Here is a 21,409-nt window from a genome sequence, read left to right on the forward strand (position 1 = left end):
TGCTCTGGGTTATTGGCAGATATTCTTTCTTCTACTCCCAGCAAAGTGATGGAGTTTCCTATTAACGTGTGTGTGTGTGTGTGTGTGTGTGTGTGTGTGTGTGTGTGTGTAGTTTAGATATTAGAACATCAGTTATTCTGCTTTGGAAACTTGGATAACTCATATTGTCTTTAACTAGATAGACTATTTCTCAGATCAGTACAGATGGCAGATATCACTTTTTTAAAAAAAGTGTTGTTTTGGCTTTATTGATCTAGGATGTGTTAAAATCATTTTATGAAGTTCTTAACAGACATGAAATAAGTGACTAGAGGTTAGGGTAAGATCATTATGTATGAAAAACGTGTAGCCTTATACCTTTTTTTTTTTTTTGCCTTTATGATGTTTGTGTGTTTGACAGAGAAGAAGAGCTGTCCTGCCACAGACCCGCTATGTGGAGCTGTTCATTGTCGTAGACAAGGAAAGGGTAGGATTGGTGACAGTTTTTCTTCTTTTTCATGAAAAGCAGATGAGAAGTGAGCATCCCATGAAGGAAATATTAAATATAACGTATTTGTATTGATTTCTGTTAAATGTAATTTAAAAACTAAAATGACTTTTTTTCTTGATACTCATACATGATATGCCTAATACCTCCAGAACTGAATGTAGCAAATGAGATTACCTCTACCTTTATTTTTTACTGGTGATTTTCTTCCCCCGTTCTTTTGGGTGATTTGCATATGCTAAATTTCTTAAGTGAAACTGTTCTGCCTCTCAGTTAAGCTCTTGAGACTTTTTCAGAGACATTTAAAGGACGGTGGTGATAAACCCAGTTAATCAGATATTGCTTTGTTGCCTAATAAAATTGCTTTTCTTTCTAGAATTTCAGCTAACCTATTTAAGAGACAGAAAACTATCTATCTAAGAGAAAGATATCTCTAAGAGATATCTATCTATCTATCCTATTTAAGAGTTAGAAAACTTCCAGGTTCTTGGCATGCTTTAGAAGGGAGCAGAGGAGAATAGGTCAGCTTAGCATTTACTATTTATTTTATTGTACAGGATAACACCAGGGCATTTTCCTTATTCATACTTAAGAATTGTGCTTTACTCAACTAAAAAAAGTTATGTGTCTATTTCAGCATTTACAGCATTATCAATTTTAGATACAGGTGCTATATAATTTAACCTATAGATTATTTGAAATGTTTTGTCTGACTTGTACTTCCAACTTTGTTGTTTGTGCAAATAAGCTGTTTGCAGAAACCTAACACAGTTGACAAGTCCTTTCTTGTAACCTGCAGAGACAGTTTTGAGGATTTTTATGTTTTTTTAAAAAAAATCCCTTATTGTATGTAGACTGGAAAAAAAAACAAGCCATATTTTTAAGAGATAGAAATATATTCAGATTTGTTCATTATAGGTTCATTATCCTCAAGTGTAGAAGGAAGAAGCATAAAGGAGTATGAACAAGCATGAACTTTGTCCCAGATAATGTGTAAAATGTTCCTGTAGAATGTTGTGGACAAGTGACAAAAATAGAGATTTGAAAAGTTTTTCTTTATTACTCTCTCCACATAGGTATAAAATGGTTCAAAATAAAAATGGTTCTATTTTAATCAAACCTTGTCAAGTGTATTAAAAAAATTTTTTTTTGTTTAGGAGAATCATGATAAAATGTCTAATTAATAAAATCTGATATATTCTGGTATTAATGCCCTTATCATAGAGCAAAACCACATAATCTTTTAAAAGTGTTCTTTTAATTAGTTATTAAATTGGTTATATTAAAATAATATTAAAATAGACATTTGGATTTAGCTAGATCTCAAAGAAGTGAATCAGTCATAATCAACTGGCTTAATATGGTTAAACTTTTATATATCTCTATATTTCTATCTACATATAATGTTTTCACTAGTGAACGTTGGTTAATTTCTGATAATTAATTTAGCCCAGAGTTTAGAAATTGGTTATTGGTAATGTCGTTAGCCTAAGAGGTGAAAGGATCAGGAAGTCTTTCAGATTGTCTTTCATTCCTTTATCTATGTATTTTGATTGTTTTAAACTCTACCTTTGTGAAATGCTTGAAAATATTTTTGCATTAAAATGAATTAAAGACTGTTAAGCATGAAACTCATTTTAAAGTTGTACTGCTTTGGAGAAGATTAAGATTTCAGTGCTTTTTCATTATTCATTTCACCCACGTATCTGCTTTTCTTTTATTCCTATTTATCACTAAAATGTATCCTTTAGACTTATTAGTTTGAAATGCAGGAGAATGTCTAAGTGCCTCAGTTTTTGGTTCAGAGGAAATATTTGGATTCTTATCTTCATTGTAAGAGATTATAGAAATTTTATTCTTAAATTGCTTTGGTGATAATGATTTCCCTTCTTTGCTTTTCAGTATGACATGATGGGAAGAAACCAGACTGCAGTGCGAGAAGAGATGATTCTTTTAGCAAACTACTTGGATAGCGTGAGTTGTATTTTCTATCAGCTGGGATTATTCTGTCCTCTCCTCTCACAGTCTCCGAATGGAATTTTAAAATTGTCTCATTTTGAGCTCTGATTATTCTAGAGCCTAAGTAAGTAACTCAGTCTTTCAGGGGTCTGCTCTCTAATTTGTTTTGTAACTGTTTTATGTTTAAAAGTAAAGTATAATTGTAGAGAGAGAGACTCTGAGACAAGCAAGAGATTTCGAATTAGCATCTACTTTATCTTTAATGTCAACGAAAAATTCATCAGCTGATCTAAGAAAGAAATGGAAAATTTTATTTAACCAAATTTGAGGATTATAACCCAGGAAGAGCATCTCAGAAAGCTCTGAGAACTGTTCCCCTCGTTAGAAGTCAAGGTACAGTTATATAAGTTTTTTGAGACAGAGAGCTGTACATTCAATGAGGCATTATTGACAGTTTACACAATCGAGATTTAATTATCATCGTGGCCCCTAACAGGTCAAGAAGGAATGTTATCTTTTAAGGAGTTGTCTTATTGATGCTAGGAGAATGCTGCTCTTTATGGTTGAGCAGGTATTTCTGCCAATGGGGGAGGTTTGGTCGATGCCTAATGCAGATACACAGTGCACAGTGCGGGGAGAGAGGAGGCCAAAGGGCAGAGAAAAATGTATTTGTTTAAATTTTTCTCATCTTGCCATAAAATATGACTTTTATTTCATAGCAGATAGGCTAAGGTACTTTGGTATTTATAGAAAGATCTTTGAATTTTTACTGAGAGAATCTTATTTTAAATAAGGCTGCCTCCTCTGAAACTATGACACTGTGTGTGTGTGTGTGTGTGTGTGTGTGTGTGTGTGTGTGTGTGTCTATGTGAGAGAGAGAGAGAGAAGGAGGGATTTGGTTTGAGATTTTGGAGTTTATTCATCCAGTGGGAGATACTGGAGAATTAGCTACATGTTCTTATAAGATAATTTCATCTCTAAGTTGTTCCCCTAATACAAATACCAAGCATAATAATGATGATGATGATAATGATAACATTCTATTGGATATTTATAGCATTCTAGAAACTGAGTCAATTGCCTTACATTTATTAACTCACTTATTCCTCACAGTATCTCTGTGAAATAGATATGAGTTCCATAATCCTTTATCTGAAACCTTTGGGGTGCATGTCATTAGAATTTTAGGTAAGAGTTTAGGTAGGTAATATAGTTCACTTCGCATACATTTATAACATATAGTTCACTATGTATTACATTACACCTCCAACAGGGTCCTGGGGTAGCACCTTGTAATCAACCTCATTGACATTTCTGTAGTGAAATATATGAATATTTACATTAAGTGAGCTAAATATGGACTATAAATAGGCTTGCATTAGTTTAGGGAAAGTTTTGGAACCAAAATACCCAAAACTTTAAATATCCAGAGTTTGTCAGATTTTGGAATGGAAGATAAAAAGGATTTTGAATCTTTACTTTTGTTTTATGGATGAGGAAACTGAGACCCTTTGAGAAGTTAGAGTCTCATTATATTGAAGGGAATTTTTTTTGGAGGGGAGGAGTCCTGTTTTTAATTTAAGTAGTTGTGTTACTTAAAAGATATTCTCATATTGTTTATTTTATTGTATTATTTTTTATTGAAGCATAGTTGATGTACAATATTATATATGTTACAGGTGTACAGTATGCTGTTTCACAATTTTTAAAGGTTATACTCCATTTATAGTTATTATAAAATATTGGCTACTGTTCCTTGTGTTGTACAATATATCCTTGTAACTTATTTTATATATAATAGTTTGTACCTCTTAATCCCCTATCCCTGTATTGCCCCCTCCCTTCCTTCTCCCCACTGGTAACCACTAGTTTGTTCTCTATATCTGTGAGTCTGTTTCTTTTTTGTTATATTCACTAGTTTGTTGTATGTTTTTAGATTCCACATGTAAGTGATACTGTACTATACTTGTCTTTCTCTTTCTGACTTATTTCACTTAGCATAGTACTGTCCAAGTCCATGCATGCTGCTGCAAATGGCAAAAATTTCATTCTTTTTATGGTTGAATAATATTCCATTGTATGTATGTGTATATATATACCTCACCTTCTTACCCATTCATCTGTTGATGGACACTTAGATTGCTTCCGTATCCTGGCTATTGTAAATAATGCTGCTGTGAACATTGGGGTGAACATATCTTTTCAAATTAGTGTTTTTTCTTTTTTCAGATATATAACCAGGAATTATTCTCATATTCTTTAATAAATTTTATATATTTGTATTTGTTTTCTTTCCAGATGTACATCATGTTAAATATTCGAATTGTGCTAGTTGGGCTGGAGATTTGGACAAATGGAAATCTGATCAACATAATCGGAGGTGCGGGTGATGTGTTGGGGAACTTTGTACAGTGGCGGGAAAAGTTTCTTATAACACGTCGGAGACATGACAGTGCACAGCTAGTTCTGTAAGTGATTTTTTTTTAAAGGTACTATTAATGGCATGATCAGAATAATAATTTTTGCTTTTTTTCTTTTATTAGAATCATTCTGTTAAGGTTTCTGAGCATTCATTTAAATGAGGAAAATTTTTGCTACTGTAGGACAAGTGACAGTATGATAATAAGACCTGTCTTTTGTGTTGGAGCCTCTGTGACCTTTATCCCATGTCCTTCTTCCTCTTTCTTGGGTTTACTTCCTCATTTTGGTATGGCATGTTTTCTAGTTTCTTCTTGTGTAAGGATATATTGAAAGAAAAAATTTTGACCTCTTGCATGTTGGAAAATGTGTTTCACGGCCTCAAAACAGAATTTAAAAATTATCTCCTGTACACCAGAAAGTAGCAAAACATTGTAAATCAACTGTACTTCAATTAATAAAAAAATTATCTCAGTTTGAACTCTGATTATCCTAGGGCTTAAGTAACTCAGTTTTTCAGAGGTGTGCTTTCTAGTTTGTTTTGTAAATTTCAGGTTATTTTGCTGAGTATAAAATTCTAGGCACGAAATGTTTTCCTTCGGAATTTTGAAGGCATGGCCATTGTCTTTTGACTTCCAGAATTACTATTGAGAAGCTTTAATTCACTTTGGTTCCTGATCTTTTGTATGTGGCCTTTTTTTTTTTCTTCTTTGGAAACTTGTAGGATCTTCTCTTGGTTCCCAGGCTTCTAAATTTTCCTGATGCTACGCTTTGGTGTAGGTCTTTTATCACTCACTGTGTTGTGTTCTTAGTGGGTAATTTCAATCTTGAAACTGCAGTTCTAGGAATTTTTCTCAAACTATTTTGGAGATGATTTCATCCTCTTTATTTTTATTCTTCATTCCTTCTGGATTCCTTTTACTCAGCTATTGAGTTTCCGGTGCTTGTCCTCTAATTTTATTATCTTTTGTCTCCTTCTCTTTGTCTTTTTGTTCTGCTTTCTGGATATTTCTTTAAATTTACCTTCTAAGGTTTTTATTAGTTTTTCATTTCAGCTATCTTATTTTTAATGTTTAATATTTAGCTCTTTTTTGTCCCCCTTAAAATTTTTATATGGTCAAATTCTTTTTTTTTTTATCCCAACAAAAGGTTCCACATATTTACTACTGGGCCAAAGCATTAGTGCAGAAACACTGACACAAAGAGAAAAATCACTTTCCTAATAAAACCCATCCAGCTGTTTGGGTAGTAGTGATGTTCTCAGAGTGATATGGTAAGATGCAAGTGTCCTTGACCCAGCAAAAATGTGCGCCACCTCATATGCGAGGCTCCTTACAGACCTAGCTTGGTTCTTCTCCAATGTCTCGTCTTGGGGTTGTACCTGATTTTATTACCAGTCTTCATTTGAATCCACTGGGGAATGGGACGATTCCCTGCTTTTGTTTCTTGGCCAGGGATTGCTTGATCCTGAAAGTCTTGTGAGAAGACATGGCGAGGAGCAAATTTAACCGTACGTAGGATGGCAGAGAAGAGAAGAGAAGAGAGCTGGTCAAATTCTTATTTCATGGATATAATAATTTTTTAAACTCTCTTTGAGATATTTCTGATATATTTTTTAAAATTTTCTTCTTTCTACATAGTATTTTCATGGAACCATAAAAAAACTTAAGCTTATGTAATCACTTAATACAAATATATTCCAAAAGTTAATACAAAACCCTCACTTAAAAATACTAAAAAAATTTCTTGCTTCTTAAAAATCTTCTGGTTGGTGGGCTGACTTTTTGCCAAAAAATGTTTTATGTAATAATTTTTGCCTTCCTTAATGCTGATGGTACCTAAAACTCAAAATTTTTTCTGAGGAGAAATTTCCCTTGATTTAATTAATTAATTTATTTACTTATTTATTTAGTCATACCAGTTAGTTTAAAGCAAGGCACTGAGAATGCCTAAATGGATCTTTATGGCCCCATAACCACAAAAGCTTGATCCTGACATTTTTATTAATTTTTAGTAAAATTGTACCTGGAAGTGTCCTCATACCCTGGCAGTGAGCATGCCTTCTCATTCACAAAAGGAACAGGCACCAGGCACACTCCCTGTGCTTTGCCCAACCACATCTACCAAGCTGTCTCCTCTGTTTGGTCTCCATCTGCCATGTTAGAGGCGTTTCCCAGATGTCTAATAATCCCTGGTTGTTTGTGGTTAGGAATGGGGTACTAAAATTCCTTTCGGAAGCATTGAGGACATAAGTGGGGCTTGGGGACTGTGGGGTTCACTACAGGGTGATCTGGCTAAAATGTTTTCTTGGCAATCCCCTTATGTCAATATCTCTAGGCCTCTTGTCCTGGCTGTTCAGATGCCCGAGAGAAGGGTTTATTCATTCATGTAAAAGATATTTATTAGATGTATTCCTAGGCTCTGGGGTATAGCAGTGAACAAAACAGACAAAATTTCTTGCTCTCATGGAGTTCATATTGTGGTGGAGGAGATTTACCTCATAAGTGAGATAAATAAGTGTATATAATATGCTAAATAATGATAAGTAGTAAGGAGGAAAAATAAAGCAGGGAGGGTAGAGATAGAAGAATTGGGGGGAGTGAGGTTGAAAATTTAGGTAGCTTGGCGAGGGAAGGCCTCAATGAGAAGATGACCTTTGTGTAAAGACCTGAAGCAGGTGAGGGAGTGAGTTAGGGCTGTATATTGGGGAGGAGAGTTCCAGGCAGAGGGACCAGGTCCTTAGTTACAGGTGTGTCCGCGATGATTGAGCAGCCCTACGGAGACCATCGTGTCTCTTCTGTTTCCTGTGCTCCCTGCCTGCAGCCTCCTGTGTGAATATGTCATTTTGTTACCTGATCTCAATAGAGTTTTTGAATAAATAGATATACTGCATTTTAGGAAGGTTTTTTCATCTAGAAGGTACAAAACAAATTGGTTTGATATCAAAAATGTATCTTCATTTGTCTGAAAAATGAATTTGTAATATTAATCTCCACTCTGATAATAAAAAAGATGTCTTTAATTGAATTGTGATTTTTAAAATGTTATTTACCTTTGCCATTTTTCTCCCAGTTTTCATAGGGTCTACCAATCAGTTTAAGATTACCCAAAGAAATAGGAGCAATGTGTACCTTTTCCTCCCCAAGTACATTTTATAACTTATACCTGTTCTCTTCATTTAGGAAGAAAGGTTTTGGTGGGACCGCGGGAATGGCGTTTGTGGGAACAGTGTGTTCAAGGAGCCATGCGGGCGGGATTAACGTGGTATGTTTTGTTCTTGATGTTCATCTTTGGAATCTGCATTAGGAAATGTCCAACATTCAGTGACTCTGTACTTCCTCTCCTAGTCCTTACAGCGATATTTTGGCTATTATGAGGGACATGGTAGAAGTGGCAGATGTGTTCTTTCCCTGGAGACTGAATTAAGTTTTCTAATATTTATTGTGTGTTTATTAGCGCCTCACTTTTTATGGATGAGGAAACAGAGGTTCCATTTGAGAAAATTAAGTCAGAACCATGAACTTGTTTTCCCATCAACCACCATGAATAATCTGTTGGTGCTAAAGGAATTGATCTGTTGCTTAAAGAGTCTATCTCTATCATCAGTATGTTAAGTCACACCAGTTTCCTACTAGACTGCCGTGTCTACACACTGATGTTGGATGCTTGCTTTATTACGTAGGCTATCAGTATTGTAGTGATGAATTTCCTTTTGTGAAAAAGTAATCTGAGAAACAAAAAGCATATCCTTTTTGTTCAGAAACCTAATGAATACCTTCCTGTGTTTGGGCAGTTTGGGCAAATCACAGTGGAGACATTTGCATCCATTGTTGCTCATGAGTTGGGTCATAACCTTGGAATGAATCATGATGATGGGAGAGATTGTTATTGTGGAGCAAAGAGCTGCATCATGAATTCAGGAGCATCGTGAGTAACTGAATTCTTTCTTTTTATTCTTTTTCCTTTTGCTTTTTTAAAACTATTGAACATTTGTTTAATGCTAAAAATAAACAATGAATTGTTTGGATTGGAGTAATGTGTATCTTTTTGAATTAGAGTTTTCCCCAGGTGTATGCCCAGGAATGGGATTGCAGGATCATATGGTAGCTATATTTTTAGTTTTTTAAGGAACCTTCACATTGTTTTCCATAGTGGCTGCATCAATTTGCATTCCCACCAAGAGTATAGGAGGGTTCCTTTTTCTCCACACCCTCTCCAGCGTTTATTATTTGTAGACTTTTTAGTGATTGCCATTCTGACTGGTGTGAGGTGATAACTCATTGAGTTTTGATTTGCATTTCTCTAATAATAGCGATATTAAGCATCTTTTTGTGTGCCTGTTGGTGATCTGTATGTCTTCTTTGGAGAAATGTCTATTTAAATCTTCTGCCCATTTTTTTGATTGGGATGTTTGTTTTTTTGATGTTAAGCAGTATGAGCTGTTTGTATATTTTGGAAATTAATCCCTTGTTGGTTGCATCGTTTGCTAATATTATCTCCCAGTCTGTAGGTTGTCTTTTCGTTTTGTTTATGGTTTCCTTTGCTGTGCAAAAACTTTTAAGTTTAATTAGGTCCCATTTGTTTATTTTTTGTTTTTATTTCTGTTACTCATTTTTTAGAGAGGGATCCAAAAAATATTGCTGCAATTTATGTCAACAAGTGTTCTGCCTGTGTTTTCCTCTAAGAGTTTTATAGTATCTGGTCTTATAGTTAGGTCTTTAATCCATTATGACTTTATTTCTGTATATAGTGTTAGAGAATGTTCTAATTTCATTCTTTTACATGTAGCTGTCCAGTTTTCCCAACACCACTAATTGAAGAAGCTGTCTTTTCTCCATTGTATATTCTTGCCTCCTTTGTCATAGATTAATTGACCATAAGTGTGTGGGCTTATTTCTGTGGCTTTCTATCCTGTTCCATTGATCTATATTTCTGTTTTTGTGTCAGTACCATACTGTTTTGATGACTGTAGCTTTGTAATATAGTCTGAAGTTAGGAAGTGTGATTCCTTCAGCTCCATTCTTCTTTCTCAAGATTGTTTTGGCTATTCAGGGTCTTTGTGTTTCCATGCAAGTTTTAAAATTTTTTGTCTATTGGTAATTTGATAGGGATTGCATTGAATCTGTAGATTGCCTTGAATAGTATGGTCATTTTAACAATATTGATTCTTCCAATCCAAGAACACGGTATATCTTTCTATCTGTTTGTGTCATCTTCAACTTCTTTCATCAGTGTCTTATAGTTTTTGGAATACAGGTCTTTTGCCTCCTTAAGTTGGTTTATTCCTGGGTATTTTATTCTTTGATGTGATGGTAAATGGGATTGTTTCCTTAATTTTACTTTCTGATATTTTGTTGTTAGTGTATAGAAATGCAATAGATTTCTGTGCATTCATTTTGTATCCTGCAACTTTACCGAATTCATTGATGAGCTCTAGTAGTTTTCTGGTAGGGTCTTTAGGATTTTCTGTGTGTAGCATCGTGTCGTCTTCAGACAGTGACAGTTTTACTTCTTCTCTTTCAATTTGAATTCCTTTTATTTCTTTTTCTTCTCTGACTGCTGTGGCTAGGACTTCCAAAGCTATGTTGAATAAAAGTTGCAGGAGTGGGCATACTTGTTTTATTCCTGATCTTAGAGGAAATGCTTTCAGCTTTTCACCATTGAGAATGATGTTAGCTGTGGATTTGTCCTATATGGCCTTTATTATGTTGAGGTATGTTCCTTCTCTGCCTACTTTCTGAAGAGTTTTTGTCCTAAACAGATACTGAATTTTATCAAAAGCTTTTTCTGCATCTATAGAGATGATCATATGGTTTTTATTCTTCAATTTGTTAATGTGGTGTACGGCCTGTTTTTTAAAGTGCGTTATTTGTATTTTCATGGGAGAGCTGGATTTGACATGAACACAAGTCATGTCTTTCCTCAGCGTGTGCTGGAAGCTATCACCTTAGCAGGGGGTGGGATGGGGAATGGAGGGGCTGGAGCTGGAGCTAGGTTTGTGACGGGACTTCCCCTCTGCTCAGTGGCAACACTGCCCTATTGGGCCTGGGGTTTGGTCCCCAGTTGCTGGAGCACGAGCGCTGAGGGTTGGGTCTGAGCCCGCTCTGTTCCCTTTAAGTGTGTGCTGTCCCCTTTCCCAGCACCAGCACCCTCTCCCTGGGGTGGGGGGGAGCAGTGCTGGGACAAGAGGGGCTGGTGTGGGCACTCAGCGTGGGTCTGGGCACAAGCTGCAGCAGTCCAGCAGCAGGCAGAGATCTGCAAACAAAGACAGTTTTGTTTCTTTCTTCCCAATTTGTATGTCTTTCATTTCCTTTTTTATTGCATTAGCTAGAGTGGTCAGTTTTGTCTGATATTAATTTAGCTGTCCCAGATTTGTTTTTTTTTTTTGGTAATGTTGACAGTATATGTTTTCTATTCCTTTACTTTGAACTTTTCTTTATTCTTGTGTTTTAGATATATGTTTCTAAACAACCTATATTTAGGTTTTATTTTCTTAATCCAGCCTGGCAATATTTGTCTCTTAATTGAATCATTTAATCTACTTACGTTTAATATGATCACTAATACACTGTATTTATGCAAATGTAGGTGACACTGATTATAAGATACCATTATTAACATACCACTTAGAATGAAAAAAATGGTGACTATCAAGTTAATTCAAATTTTAAGATGAATCTCAATTTCAGGGTATTTTAAATGTGTAAAGAATGTGTTTTAGAAAAACACATCAAATCTGCTGTATTACAACTATGGATTTTAGTTCCCTGCTAAAATTTTCAAGCTTCTCATTTTTCTCTCTGACCATAGGAAGCACAGATTTTCTCTTCCTGGGTTATTGTTTGATAATTCTAGTATCTAGAGACTTTATGGGACTATATCTGTTTTTTTTTTCCCCTTATAGTGTCTTTTAATTTTTTTATAGTTCTTCTCACAGTATCTTGTGTCTTCATGTTATGTTTTGATAAAGTATTGGGCATTATATTTGAACAAGTTTTGGTAAGAAATAATTTGAGAAGTAGGATTATGTTATCTTTGGCATATTAAATCTTCTTTTTGAGGACAGATTTCCCACCTACTACTTCATATGCTATTTCATGAACATTAGTTGACTGTTATAAGTTAGGCTTTTTTTTTAGATGCAAGTGATATAGATGCTAGTGTTTTTACAGATAATCAGTTGGATCCAGTTCTGTTTAAAAAGTGGATAATTAACTTTGTAATATAATTTTTTATCATTATTTAAGATATTTGAGGGACCTGGTAGTATTCCCCTCACACACTGCTCTTGGATTCCTGGGCGTGTGAGGGGTGCTTTTCCTGGGAGGTACCTTTCTAGAGAAATGGCTTTCTTAACTCTGTCCCTCAATGCCACCTACATCAGAAAGCCTCCATAATCGGAGGCTTTTAAAAGAGTGCTCTTTTTTAAAAAAATTGATCTGATTAAGTGCCATCACTTAGAGTTCTTTCTTAGGACTTCCTGTTCCTAGGCTGTGGGGTTAGGATGGTAGTGGTGGTTTTGGTGGTTTTGGTTATTTCCAGGTTAGTCATAGAGAGAATGTTTTAAATGATAGTTGGGGTTTTTTTGGTCATATCCTGGTGGACCATTTCCATCACTGTTAGTCCCATGTATCTCCTTTTGAATCAGTTTTATAAAACTCACCTAGATGTGACAGAAGAGATTCGGAGATGCTTTAGATTCATATCTTAGTTCCCAGAAGTGATAGAGAGTAGGGGTATTTTAGTTGCTATTATTCAAGCCGAGTGTCAGGAGAGAGATCATCCTTCTTATTACTGTAGGTGACATCCAAGGATGACTAGGGAGAGAATATCTTCATTTTATTATCCACAGTGTTAGTGAAGGCCAACGTGGGGATGTTTGTTATTATCTCCACATACTAAACAGCAGAAGAAGCGGTTATGATTTTGTTATCCTTTTCAGTATGATAGTCAACTTCATTGTGGGTGAAACAGATTTTTTTTTTTTGTAGATTGCTTTAGGATCACACATATAAAACATTGTTTCTATGAGAAAATGTGTTCCAAGGACTGTATAACAAGCTTATTTCAAAAATAATCTGTTCAGAAGTGGTGAACTTTGTAGATTAAAATTAGGAGCTCAAGTGTAGGAAATATACACATATGTCTGTACAACTCCTGTGACTATCAGCTGATTAATATATTCTTACAGAAAACATTATTGAATATGTACTGTGTGGTAGGCAATGTACTAGCCATATAAAGAACAATAATAGGAAATAAAAAAACAATTGTTTAAATTGAAGTCTCCTTGTTTATCAGATAATTATCACATGCTCTAGTTTGACATTTCTACTTGAGGTCCTTAGACTCAAACTCTTGTTGTCCTTCCTAAAACCTGCTCTGCCCCCATCTTCCCGTGATAGTTAATGATAGCGCCTTCCTTCTAGTAGCTCAGGACAAAAATCTCAGTCACCCTTGACTTCTCTTTTCTCACATTCTTTGCCTTAATGCCTATTTCTTTAAACCATATAAATAATCCAAACCCTTCTTACTGCTTTCACCACTGCCAGTTGGTCCGTCATCATCTGTTGAGTGGACTTCTTCCTGCTTAACATAGCAAACATGGTGATTTTATTAAAACGTAAATCAGATCACATCATTCCTGCTTCACGCTTTCCATTGTGTCATTCCCCTCCTTATTTCACTCATCGTAAAAAGTCAGATTCTTGCAATGGCCTCTTCACACCTTGCTGTCTGTATCCCTCACTGTCTCACTCCACTCCAGCCACGCTGGCTTCCTTATCTGTTCCTTGAACAGGCAGGCCTCTCCCTTCGGGCTTTTGCACTTACTGTTTCTTCTGCCGGTAATGTTCTTCCCCTAGAAATCCAGTTTTGATTCAGTTGTCTCAGTATTTGAAGTGCCTGTCCTGACAGCTCTTTGAAAAACTGTAGTCGCTCCTCCCCCTGCAGAGGTCGTCCTCTTCACCTCTTCATCTTTTTCCCCAACGTGACTTGTCTTCTAATGTACTATTGAATTTATTTCTTCATTATGTTTATAGTCTGTTTCACTCAATAGAATGTTGCCTTCACAGGGGCGGGGATTTTTGTCTGCCTTGTTTACTGTTTTCTCCCCTGCACGAAGAAGAGTGCCTTGTACATGATAGATGTTCCACAAATATTTGTTGAAGGAACAGTGTTGTACAAAAGGACTCCTTACAATATTCCTAAGCAGAGAGTAGCAAGAAAAAGAAGAATGTGGAAAACGAGTGTTTTTGTCATTGTCGAAAATCTTGTGCTAGGTCTTTACTTTCTGTGTGACTGCATTCCAGTCCGAAGAGCCAGGAGCCAGGACTGTCTACTTCCTGGGAGACTCTGGGCCGGTTAGCAAAGAAGAGTTTACCCAGGGGACAAAGTCTCCCAGAAAGGATCTGTTTCTTAGATTCCTTGGATGTACAGAAGACACGGAATCAATAGGAATGCTTTCTCAATCACTGTAACGTAACATGGTTCTCATTCCCACTGTTACTTTTGGTACCATTGCTCAAACTGATGAAAAAGAGATTCTTGCAGGGCACCAAACGCCCCCAATACAATTTTAATGTGACTTGGATTTCTCAAAGGTTCTTGTTTTATAGATGAGTGTGTCTCCCACTAGTTTTCAAAAGTGAAACTAGCCAGTGGGACTATCTAAAAATATCGTTATTGAGTAAAACAATAACTAAAAACAACCCAGCAACACATAGAAACACATCAAAATTGTGTTTGTATAAATATCACATAGACAGTTCAAGTTGGACCGTTTCTAGAAGCCCATCTAGCCTGCAGAGTATTAACTACAGTTCTTAGAAATTACCATCAGAGGCATTTGAACCTCAAACTAGCTGAAATTCTGCCCTGTGCGTGCTGCTTCTTGGTAGCTACAGTGCGTGCATCATCGCTGGATTCACGTTATTGTCACATAGCTCCTCGTAAGTGTTGGTGAGGGGAGCGCAGGAACGTCATTTCAACAGAGTGAAAAGAGGTTGGGGAAACAGAGCTCGCTTCACATATTTGAAGAACCTTTACTATGGAAGACAAATAAAACTTAATTCTAGAGAGGACTAGATAATTTTTGAGGTCTCTTCTGATGCTGAGATTTATGATTCTGTGAATATTTTCTGTATCTTCTGCCATTTTATTTTTTGCCATTTTATTTTATTTTATTTTATTTTTTTGTGTGTGGTACGCGGGCCTCTCACTGTTGTGGCCTCTCCCGTTCCGGAGCACAGGCTCCGGACGCGCAGGCTCAGTGGCCATGGCTCACAGGCCCAGCCGCTCCGCGGCATGTGGGATCTTCCCGGACCGGGGCACGAACCCGTGTCCCCTGCATCGGCAGCCAGACTCTCAACCACTGTGCCACCAGGGAAACCCCTGCTGTTTTTTTTTTCCCGCCATGTCTCGCGGTTTGCAGGATCTTTGTTCCCCAACCAGAGACTGAACCTGGACCCTTGGTAGGGAAAGCGTGGAGTCTTAACCACTGGACAGCCAGGGAACTTCCTCTGCCATTTTATTTTATTTTATTTTATTTATTTATTTATTTATTTATTTATTTATTTATTTATTTATTTATTTATTGTTATGCGGGCCTCTCACTGTTGTGGCCTCTCCCATTGCGGAGCACAGGCTCCGGACGCGCAGGCTCAGCGGCCATGGCTCACGGGCCTAGCCGCTCCGCGGCATGTGGGATCTTCCCGGACCGGGGCACGAACCCGTGTCCCCTGCATCGGCAGGCGGACTCCCAACCACTGCGCCACCAGGGAAGCCCCCTCTGCCATTTTAAATGTTCACTTCTTGATGGTTGAAGACATGACTTAAGATTTTCAAAGTGAGTAATTGCTATGACTTAAGATCTTTTTCTTCATGTTTATTACAGAGGTTCCAGAAACTTCAGCACCTGCAGTGCAGAAGACTTTGAGAAGTTAACTTTAAATAAAGGTGGAAACTGCCTTCTTAATATTCCAAAGCCTGACGAAGCTTACAGCGCTCCTTTCTGTGGTAATAAATTGGTGGACCCTGGGGAAGAGTGTGACTGCGGTACTCCAAAGGTCAGTTTAATGTGTGATGTTTGCTTTGTGAAGTTACCTTGGGATTTGCAAAAGAATAAAATAGCTCACTTTGGGCAACTCTAGCATAGGAGCTAAAGTAAAATATAGTGGCAAAATGAGGAGTGGTATTTTGCTTGTGGGCATAATGTTCCTGGGATTGATCATCCCCTCCTTCCTAGAACATAACCAATGGTGTCATCTGTTTTGGTGTCCAGGAAAGCACCATGTTTATTCTTCTGTTTTTTGCTACCTTCTACCATTTCTGTTATGGTTACTGAGTCATTTATTGATTTTAAAGAACGAATCAGTTTTTCTCTTGGCTCTTTACTTAGAAGCTTTTACTATTCTGGCACTGCCATTGCAGAAACATTTATTCAGTTGACCTCATTTTAATAATAAATTGAAGCTGGCCCATTGTCCAGAGTTCTTCATTAACAAAGTTCTTGCGACTCAAATTAACATTCTCCCTTTAGTAAGCTTCAGTTCACCTACCGCTCTCTGGCTTTCTCACACCTGTTGCCCACACTTACTGCCATAAGTCTGTGCCCGTCTTTATTCTTCTTCTATATCTTAGCCATTCTCCTCTCAAAATGGCCTACTTAAGACTTCCTAGACAAGGCTTAGGAGGAAAAAAAGTTTTAATTAAATTTCAAAAATTAAAAAAATTTAAATTTTAAAGAAATTGGTTCAATTGTATGTAAACTTTACTATATTCTCAATCTTTTCCACAAGTGCTGCTTCTTCTCTCTTACCTGACCACACATCCCTGGCTTTTGCCAGAAGGCTTTACATTCTAGAAAGGCAGTACGTTTTTTTGGTTTTGTTTTCTGCGGTGGAGGGGCGCGCCGCTTGGCTTGTGAGATCTTAGTTTCCCAAACAGGGGTCTAACCTGGGCCCTCGGCAGTGAGAGCACAGAGTCCTAACCACTGGACCACTAGGGAATTGCCAGGCAGTATGTATTTTATGACGAAATTGTCATGGGCCTTCATTGCACTATTGCTGCATGTCAGCAGCCTCTGCTAAATGTTTTCCATGGTGTGATCCTCACAATAACTCTAGGAGGTTGATATTTCTTTATATTCTCATTTTCAAGTGAGGCAAATAAAGCCTAATGAGGTTATATTTAGTCTCTAAATTAATGTTATACTGTTAGGATGACCAAGCTCTTCTTTCCAGGCATTCTCCTAAAATATTATATATGTTTTGATTTCTCCTGACTATTTACTTCATTATCGAACTAATTGAAATAGTCTATATTTGCTTCTCGAGCTTTTGCACTACAAATTACTCTTGAAAAAAGTACCTCGTCCCCCTCAAATATCACAGGTGTTTTTCTTGGTATAAAAGTTTCAAATAGCAAGCACAAGCAAAATTTCCCTGTATTTCTCCCATACATTTTTTCCCTTCCTTCTGCAGTGGTAACCATTCTTATAAGTTCAGTGTGTCTCTTTATAGATTTTATCCTATGCATTTATATACCTGTATACAGTATGAACATTTGTACCATAGTTGGGTTTGTTTCAGGATTTTATTTTTTTACATAAATGAAATCCAACTTAATACATTGCACGCAGAGGTTTTTTTTCTATTAATATATCCTACAGATTTTTCCACGTCATTATGTTATTTACACATAATCCTTTAATCTGCTGATTAGTATTTCAGTATAAGGATATACTGTGATTTATTTCACCATACTCTCATTAAAGGACATTTACTCACTGTAGTTAGTATTTTTCTGTTGCAAACAGTACATCCTTGTATATGCTCCATGTGTGTGTGTGTGTGTGTGCATACATACATATACAAGTATTTCTCTAAGATAATTACATAAAGGTAGAATTATTGAATTGCAAAGTATGCATGTTTTTAATTTTATTAGAGACTACCAAATTTCCTACAAAAAGGCTGTGTCAGTTTACACTTTTACCAACAATATGTCATGGCATTTAGTGTCCCCCATAGTTTTGTTAACTGAGCAAGGTACAAGTTTTACTCGTGTTTCAAGATTATCATCATATAGCCCCTCTATAATTTTTTCTAGCATTTTTGTAATTACAATTTTTTGTATTAGCTCTATAATTGGTGTGGGGGGGTCATGTGGAGTGAGCTAGAGAATTAACTTTTACCCATTAATTGTCAGTTGTTGCAAAACCATTTAAAATGGTACTTTCACCATAAACAAAATTCCTGTATACCTAGTCTATTTCCGGATTCTCTTTTCTTTTATGAAGCCATCTGTCTGTCTTGCACAGTAGTTGTGAAAAAAAATTAACAGCTGTATTGAAGTATAATTGAATACAGTGTCAAAAAAAACCCACCCCAAATTCGGACTTAGATAAGAAAAGGCTTTATCCAGAAGAAAGACTATTGTAGTAGGGAGAACACACTGACCTCAGACATCTGGAAGCGTCTCAAAATCAAACAAAAAGGTTTTTCTTTTATAGGGTAAATGTGGGAGCAAACAGAGATAAGCAGAATCTTTTATGGGGAAGCTGGATAAGCAGGGGAGAAAAGCCAGTGAGGTCTGATGGGAAGTTGTCTTTTGGTCAGCTGATTGCCAGGAGAAGCTGGGAAGGGGTGGGGATACTTGTTCCCTTTTTTTTTGTGGAGACAAACAGAGTTCAAGGGCCTATATAGGAAAGAGAGAAGGCTCACTAAAGTTTGGTCAAGACAAAGCAAAGGGTAAGAAACAGGCAATTATAAACACTTGTCAACAATGAACTGCACCCATTTAACACATACAAGTTAGGTTTTGATACCTGTTTGCCTATGTGAAACATATGTTTTTGTGCTTTTGGTGTTACATCTAAGAAATCTTTGCCTAGTCCAAGATTTCAAATGTTTTCTCCTAGAAGCTTTATCATTTTAGGTTTTTTAAAAAAATAACTTTATTTTGATTTTATTTATTTATTTTTGGTTGCATTAGGTCTTTGTTGCTGCACACAGGCTTTCTCTAGTTGTGGTGAGGGGGGGCTACCCTTCGTTGCGGTGCACAGTCTTCTCATTGCAGCGTCTTCTCTTGTTGCGGAGCACAGGCTCCAGGCGTGCGGGCTTTGCTAGTTGTGGCACGTGGGCTCAGTAGTTGTGGCTCACGGGCTCTAGAGCACAGGCTCAGTAGTTGTGGCGCATGGGCTTTGTTGCTCCACGGCATGTGAGATCTTCCCGGACCAGGGCTCGAACCTCTGTCCCCTGGATTGGCAGGTGGACTCTTAACCACTGTGCCACCAGGGGAGTCCATTGTTTTAGGTTTTACATTTAGGTTTATGATACATTTTGACTTAATATTTTGTATGGTGCAAGGTATAGATCATTTTTCAAATTTTCAAATTTTTATTATGAAATTATTATAAACTGACAGACCATTGGAAAAACAGTCCAAAGAGTCCTATGTATTTTTTGCTCAGTTTCCCCCAAAGGGTGACAAATTATATAGTTATAGTGCAGTATAAAAACCAGGACACTGACATTGGTATGTTAACTAGATTACAGACTTTATTCAGCTTTTACCATTTTAACCTGCATTGGTGTGTGTGTGTGTGTGTGAACTTTTATGCCGTTTTATTCCATATATAGATTTATGTAACCACCACCTCAATTAAAATACAGAACTGTTCCGTCACCACAAAAGAACACCCTTCTGCTACCTTGTTGTAATTACACCCACCCTGACTCCAGCCCTTATCCCTGCCCCTGGCTTCCATCTGTGGTTTTGCCATTTCAATAATGTTTGCCATTTCAATAATAAATAGAGGGACTTCCCTGGTGGTCCAGTGGTTAGGACTTTGCCTGCCAATGAAGGGGGTGTGGGTTCAATCCCTGGTCAGGGAGTTAAGATTCCACATGCCTCGGGCCAAAAAACCAAAGCATAAAACAGAAGCAATGTTGTAACAAATTCAATAAAGACTTAAAAGAAATAATAATAAATGGAGGGACTTCCCTGGTGGTCCAGTGGTAAAGAATCCGCCTTACAATGCAGGGGACGCAGGTTCGATCCCTGGTCAGGGAACTAAGATCCCACATGCCTTGGGGCAACTAAGTCTGCGCGCCACAAACAATGAGCTCACGCGCCTCAAACAAGCTCACGCGCCTCAACTAGAGAGCCTGCATGCTGCAAACTACAGAGCCCAAGTGGCTGGAGCCACAACTAGAGAAGAGAAAACCCACATGCCACAACTAGAGAGAAGCTCGAGAGCTGCAATGAAGAGCCTGCACGCCACAACAAAAGATCCCACACGCCTCAATGAAGATCCCACATGCTGCAACTAAGACGCGACACAGCCAAAAATAAATAAATAACCTTTAAAAATAATAATAATAAATGGAATCATACAACATATAACCTTTTGAGACTGACTTTTTTTCACTAAGCGTAATGCCTTTGAGGTCAGTCTAGGTTGTTGCATGTGTTAATATTTTTTTAATTTTTTATTAGCGAGTAACAGTCCATTGTATGGATATTACTTCAGAGATTTGCAATAATGTTTAGGGTGGTATTTCCACCAGCTCTAAGGGCCTATCTGAAGTTTGTTTAACCATTCACCCATTAAAGGATATCTAGGTTGTTTCTAACATTTTGCTATTATGAATAAAGCTGCCATGAATTATAGTCCACTCTTTATCATCAGAGAATTAAAAATATGGTCTTCATGAGTAAACATATGAAGAATCTCAGCAGAGAAATGTATAATAAAGAACCAAATGGAAATTATAGAACTAAAAAGTCTAATAAATGAAAGATTCACTGGGTAGAATTAATAGCAGATTAAGATGGCATAAAAAGAGTCAATGAACATGAAGTAGAACAAAAGAAATAATCCAATCTAAAGAAAAAAGAAGAAAGATTAAAGAAAAATGAACAGAGCATCAGGGACATGTAGGCAATATCAAAGAGCCTAATGTAATTATAAGTGAAATCCCAAGAGGAGAGTGAGAACGAGATGGGAAAAGTATTCAAAGAAATAATGGCTGAAAATTTCCCATATTTAACAGAAAATGTTAAGTTACAATTCTAAAACACTAAGTAAAGCCAAATCAGAATCATTACTAAGAACAATTGTAGGCACATTGTAATCAAAGTGCTGAGATAAGCAGAAAATAATGCAAGAAGTCAGAAGAAAATGGGGAACAAATGTATACATGGCAGCTGATTTTGGGAGCAGAAGACAGTAGAACAGCAGATTTATGGTTCTGAAAGGAAGAAACCGTCAGCCTAGAATTCTGCAACATAGGAAAATAAATATTCTTCAAAAATTAAAGCTTAGAGCCCCTGCCCCCTTCTCTCCTCCTCCTCCTTTCTCCTGTCTTCTTCTTTCCCCCTCTCCTTTCTCCTTCCCTTCTCAAACAATTCATACCTGAAGACATTAGTTGGAACATAGGAGAGTAGATGTCACTGGGTGGAAGGTTCGGAGCAGGGGTAGGGAGCCATGGTGGGCCAAAGTGGGGTGAGAGAAGCCAAGCAAGATAAAAAGAATGTCCA

General features: G+C 36.9%; 1 protein-coding gene and 1 pseudogene across 3 annotated transcripts in view; one reads left to right on the plus strand and one right to left on the minus strand.

The window, feature by feature from the left end:
- ADAM9 (ADAM metallopeptidase domain 9) overlaps nt 1–21,409 on the plus strand; it is a 103,063-nt gene that overhangs the window by 36,365 nt on the left and 45,289 nt on the right. For both annotated transcript variants that reach the window (XM_082680467.1, XM_082680466.1), the window contains exons 7-12: nt 401–466; nt 2,390–2,461; nt 4,745–4,914; nt 8,047–8,128; nt 8,658–8,791; nt 15,759–15,930. In XM_082680467.1, coding sequence (XP_082536593.1) covers nt 401–466; nt 2,390–2,461; nt 4,745–4,914; nt 8,047–8,128; nt 8,658–8,791; nt 15,759–15,930 — 696 coding nt within the window. The remainder of the gene's footprint in view (nt 1–400; nt 467–2,389; nt 2,462–4,744; nt 4,915–8,046; nt 8,129–8,657; nt 8,792–15,758; nt 15,931–21,409) is intronic.
- LOC309838849 (large ribosomal subunit protein eL39-like) lies at nt 6,197–6,354 on the minus strand (annotated as a pseudogene). Its single transcript has one exon. The product of its transcript is annotated as a large ribosomal subunit protein eL39-like (transcript).

Source organism: Grampus griseus, assembly GCF_964374135.1.
Source record: "Grampus griseus genome assembly, chromosome: 21".
Lineage (NCBI taxonomy): Eukaryota > Metazoa > Chordata > Mammalia > Artiodactyla > Delphinidae > Grampus > Grampus griseus.